Below are 4,757 nucleotides of genomic sequence, written 5' to 3'. Positions count from 1 at the left end.
TCCAGTAACAGATGAGGAAACCTGAGGCACAAAGAGGATAATTAACTTGTCTAAAGTCACACAGTTAACAAGGGGCAGATTTAAACCCAGGCACAGCCTCCAGAGCCTGCACTCCTCATCCAGAAATCCAAACGCCTTACCTTGTCTTGCAAAATCCTACATACCCTGGCTGTTGCCTTCCTCTCCGACTTCTTGTCACACTACTCTTCCCAGTCTTACTGGCCTTTCCGCTTTTCCAAATTGTCAAGCTCATTTGCACCAGGTCCTTTGCACAAACTGTTCCCTCTAACTGCAATGCTCTTCTCCTAGCGTTCACAAGCTTGGCTTCATGTAATTCATCTCAACTCAGATGTCAAATGTCACCTTCTCAGGACACCCCTGACCGTCCAATAAAAAGTCACCCAGTCACTATAACATTGACCCGTTTTAATTCTCTGAAGAAATTTTATCATAATTTTCTTTTTCTCATAGGCGACTCCCCCGCCTCCCCCGCCTCCCCCCGCCTCAGTAGATTTAAGGGTCGGGTCATCAGATCACGGAGCTTGTCTCCTTGGTCACCCCTACGACCAGAGCCCGGGAAAGTGTCCGACACACGGTGAAGGTTCAATGAATACAGTTGGCCCTCCGTATCCGCGAATGCGGAACCCTCCTATACGACGCCACTTCATAGAAGTGACTTGAGCATCCCTGGTTTCGGTATTCGCGGGGGTTCGGGAACTAACTGCCGAGGAGGGCCGACCGGATTCGCTGAACGGAAGAATGACTCCAAAATAGGAGAGACTCCAATGACGTAGGCCGCGGCTGCAGGAGCACGAGTCACGCGCCCGCGAGGCCTTCTGGGGATTGTAGTTCCGGGCCCACCGCGGGGTCGCGGGCCCTGCGCGCAGCCGCGCTCTCGATGCTCCGGGAGGGCAGAGCGGCCCCTCGGTTGCCATGGCTTCTGAGTTCGGCCGCGGGAGAGGAGCAGCCCGGCTAGGCGCTCGCTAGTTTCGGCGGCGACGCGCAGCGGGACAGCGGAAGGAACGCGCGCGGTGGGTCCGGGAGCCAGGGGCGGAACGCTGGGGAACCAGGAGCCGCGGAGGCGGCGGGAGCGGGGCCAGCGTTTTCCTCCCGGTTGCTGAGCGTAGCTCCTCACCCAAGCCCACTCCCACGCTCTGTGAGTAAAGGGTGATCACCATCCCCCTTTTAGGGATTGGCTAACAGGCTTGAAGAAGCCAAGTGGCTTGCTCGAGGTCGCCCTCCTAGGAAGTGGCCGTCCTCAAGACCAGACCTGCCTCTTTGCAGTCACTGTGCTGCCCCAAACCCTTGCTTGGACACGTACTCCTGGTGAAGCCTGGGTGGGGTCGTTAGAGTCGGCCGGCCCAGCTCCTAGCCTCTCGTCAGTGGTATGGGTAGCTTGCCACACTTAATGCCACCCTGCACAGCCCTTTCGGTATCCTGAGTGAGGTCTTAAGGAAAGAAAAGAAAGTTCCACCAACTTGCACTCAGGGTCTGAAAATGGAGGATAGATACGACAAAGTTACATTAATACAGCATCAGGGCATAATCGAAAGCAAAGGAAAATACATTCAGTGTGGTGAGAGCTTGTTAGCCTCATTTAGCCTATGGTTCAATAGACGTGGAAACAGGTTCAGAGACATTAAGTAACTGTCTTACGTTTACAGAGTGTGGGTGGAGTGGGGAGTCGAACCTCCGTTTCTCTACCTTCAAAACATATGTGCTGTATATGCTACCGTTTCTTGTTTTCAATCAATTATCTAAATTTCTGGTTACATGTTGGCAGCATCCTGTAGACCAGTCGTTCTCAGTGCGCCCCAGGCCAATAACATCAGCATCAACTGAGAATATTTTAGAAATGCCCATTCTTGGGCCCCACCTCAGACCGACTGAGTCAGAAACTGAAAGGTGGGCCCAGCAATCTGTTTTAACACGTTCTCCAGGTGATTCTGATGCAGGCGATTGAGAACTGGTGGTTCACCTGGGGTCACGTTAAAATGCAGATTCTCTAAGTAGGTCTGGGGAAAGCCTGGAGATTCTGTATTTCTAACAAGTGCCTGGGTAGCAAGGGTGTAAACTACACTTGAGAGCAGTGGTTCTCAAACTCAGATGCACGTTAGAATTACCTGGGGAGCTTTTAAAAAATAGGATACCTGGGACCCACCCCTGACCAAATGAATCAGAACCTCTGGGGTGTGGCAGCCAGGTAAAAACTCAGCGGATGATTCTAACATACAGTGAGGGTTCAGAACCACTGGTGTGGGGTTTAGAGCCAGGCAGAGATGGGTTTGAATCCCAGCACCTCCGCTTATCACCTGTGTGACCTTGGGCAAGTGACTTAACCTCTCCCGGCCATATTTTCCTCATTTATAAAGTGAGTATAAGTGATCCTTGGCTTGCAAGGTGTTGTGAGGATTCTATGAGGTGTGTACATGAAGCACCTAAGGGTGCTCCATAGACACAGAAATTGGGGAGGTGGGCAGACTTGGGAATGTCTGGGCTGGGGATTTCGTGCTAACACCTGGTGGAGGTGAGTTAGCACCTGCACCCGCTAGCCTGCCACAGCTCCCCTCTGTGTGCCCCTCCCAGAGCGAGCAGCTGCAGTGTGGAAGAATGGCAGTGAGCCACTCAGTGAAGGAGCGGACCATCTCCGAGAACAGCCTGATCATCCTGCTGCAGGGCCTCCAGGGCCAGGTCACCACCGTGGACCTGCGGGATGAGAGCATGGCCCGCGGACGCATAGACAACGTCGATGCTTTCATGAACATCCGCCTGGCCCAGGTCACCTACACGGACCGTTGGGGGCATCAGGTCGAGCTGGATGACCTGTTTGTGACAGGCCGCAATGTCCGTTACGTCCACATCCCCGATGATGTGAACATCACCGCGACCATTGAGCAGCAGCTGCAGGTCATCCATCGGGTGCGCAACTTCGGCGGCAAGGGGAAAGGCCGGCGGGAATTTCCCTCCAAGAGCTATAAGTGAGCCTGTCCCCTCAGCCAGCCCTGGTCCCCACTCAGGTTCCTCCAGAGTTCTACTGAGCCAAAGCCTGCTCTCCCTCCCCGCCCAGAACCTGGGAAGGGAGGAGGGCCAGTCCAGAAGGTGGTGTCTGACAGACATCACCTGTCACAGCTGCCTTTCACAGGGTCCCACTCCCAGACTCACCCTGGGACCCAGAATTCTAGTTATCTGTCTGTGGCCTTGGGGTAGATGACAGTCCCCCCTTTGGATCATTATTTATCTGAATCTCTGATTTACTGGTTTAGGGAATGTGTCAGATAGCTTTCAGCCCTCTCCCAGTGAAGATTGTTAAATGTGCTCGGCCTGAGCATCCCCACTTCTCTTGTAATTGCGGTTTTTTTCTCACAAAACTAAATGGGATGCAAACAAGTCTGTGCCTCATGCTTTTCCCTCTGCGCTGGGCTCCCTGTTGGTCCTGTGTCGTAGGGTGCTGGGTCGCAAGCATGACTGCACATTGGAATCACCTATCTCACCCTCACCTATTTGGATTTACTTGGTATGAGGTGTGGCCTGGGCAGTGGGATTTTTTTTTAAGTTTCCCAGGTGATACGAATATGCAGCAAAGCTTGAGAATGTAGGAGAGGCCTTCAGTCTGGTCAGGGGGAAAGCGGCTCTTCTGTTCCGATTCCCTGTTGAAGAGGTTGTTAGTCTCATTGGCCTTTCCTGAGGTGGAGAGGCTGGAGTAATCCTGGGCCCTCCCCTCAAGTGTGGGAGCTCATCCCACAGCAAGAAATCAGGCTCCGATTCTGAGAGTCATTGGGTCTTCAGGGAAGAAGGCGTTCTCGGGGTTAGAACCCCAGCCTTCGTTGTAGCTGCCTTGCAGCCGTCCCAGCCCTGCCACCATCTCGGTAGAAGTGGCTCTGTCCTCTGGAACCAGAGAGTTTGTCTTCATCAAACAAACGTCCACAGCAGCTTTCATGTGCCAGGCCTTCTGCTGAGCACACATTGTCCAATAAGCTTTGGTCCCTTCTGGAGAGGGGCTTAGAATCTAGCAGAGGAGGTAATCATTTCCTGAGGGAGATTGGAGAGGAGTGTTCATTTGGGCGCTGGCAGCCCACGGTCACTGCATTCACATTCTAGCCCAGTCTGTCCAAGTGTTGTCCCTGGACCACCTCATCAGAACCAACTGAGATGTGTCTAGAAGAGCCACCTTCCTGGCTCCCCAGATTTGAAACAGAACCTGGAACCCGAGAATCTGCATTATCACACCCACCCACCCACCATGAATCTTCTGCCTATTGTATTTACTTCATTTCCCAGAGGCCCCAGAAGGCACTTAGACTCTGCCCTTTGCCTTCCGGAGAGAACACTGGGTCCTAGCAGGGAGAAAAACCACTTCTCTGAGTTTCCAGGCCCCTTTGACAGCTAGAGTTAAGGGGAGCAGCACAAGAAGAAGACTGCTGGTAAGAGAAACCAGAGGGCAGGCACAGAAAGGGCTTCCTCACTGTGGAAACGTCCATGTTCTCAAAGCCAGTGGGGAGAGAGCCACCCCTTCCGGTAAATGATGAACCGGAGGGAAGTCCGCACACAGCCTCCCTTGCAGACATTTCCCACGTGTCTGCAGATGCCCCCAAACTTGAAGAGGTCTCATGCTGGGAGTTTGGCCTAAGGATGGAGGAGAGGTCTAGGTCTGAGGCTTTCACATCGGGAGCAGAGCAAGGAAGAGCCCCCAGGCCAGAGAGCCAAGTGGTAGGGCTAGCACGGGTTGCTGGGAAGAGGGGCTCTGGACATGTTCCATA

At 53.4% G+C, this 4,757-nt stretch overlaps 1 protein-coding gene across 2 annotated transcripts; it reads left to right on the top strand.

Annotated features, from left to right (window-relative positions):
* Window positions 1-840: 840 nt before the first annotated feature.
* On the top strand, window positions 841-3,387 carry LSM10 (LSM10, U7 small nuclear RNA associated). Of its 2 annotated transcripts, none has more exons than XM_067725520.1 (2): window positions 841-1,031; window positions 2,587-3,387. In XM_067725520.1, exon 2 carries the CDS (start codon window positions 2,611-2,613, stop codon window positions 2,980-2,982), a length of 372 nt encoding a protein of 123 aa, XP_067581621.1. In that variant the 5' UTR covers window positions 841-1,031; window positions 2,587-2,610; the 3' UTR covers window positions 2,983-3,387. The 2 variants fall into 2 exon arrangements, with proteins under 2 accessions (XP_067581621.1, XP_067581620.1); XM_067725519.1 differs by having other exon boundaries at window positions 844-1,156.
* Window positions 3,388-4,757: the final 1,370 nt, after the last annotated feature.

This window comes from Pseudorca crassidens, chromosome 2 (genome assembly GCF_039906515.1).
Source record: "Pseudorca crassidens isolate mPseCra1 chromosome 2, mPseCra1.hap1, whole genome shotgun sequence".
Classification (NCBI taxonomy): Eukaryota; Metazoa; Chordata; class Mammalia; order Artiodactyla; family Delphinidae; genus Pseudorca; species Pseudorca crassidens.
The sequence above is the reverse complement of the archived record's forward strand: the minus strand, read 5'-3'. Positions and strand labels throughout refer to the sequence as shown.

Bases quoted from the DNA above. Each gene is read 5' to 3' on its own strand.
- LSM10 (XM_067725520.1), top strand. From the start codon at position 2,611: ATGGCAGTGAGCCACTCAGTGAAGGAGCGGACCATCTCCGAGAACAGC.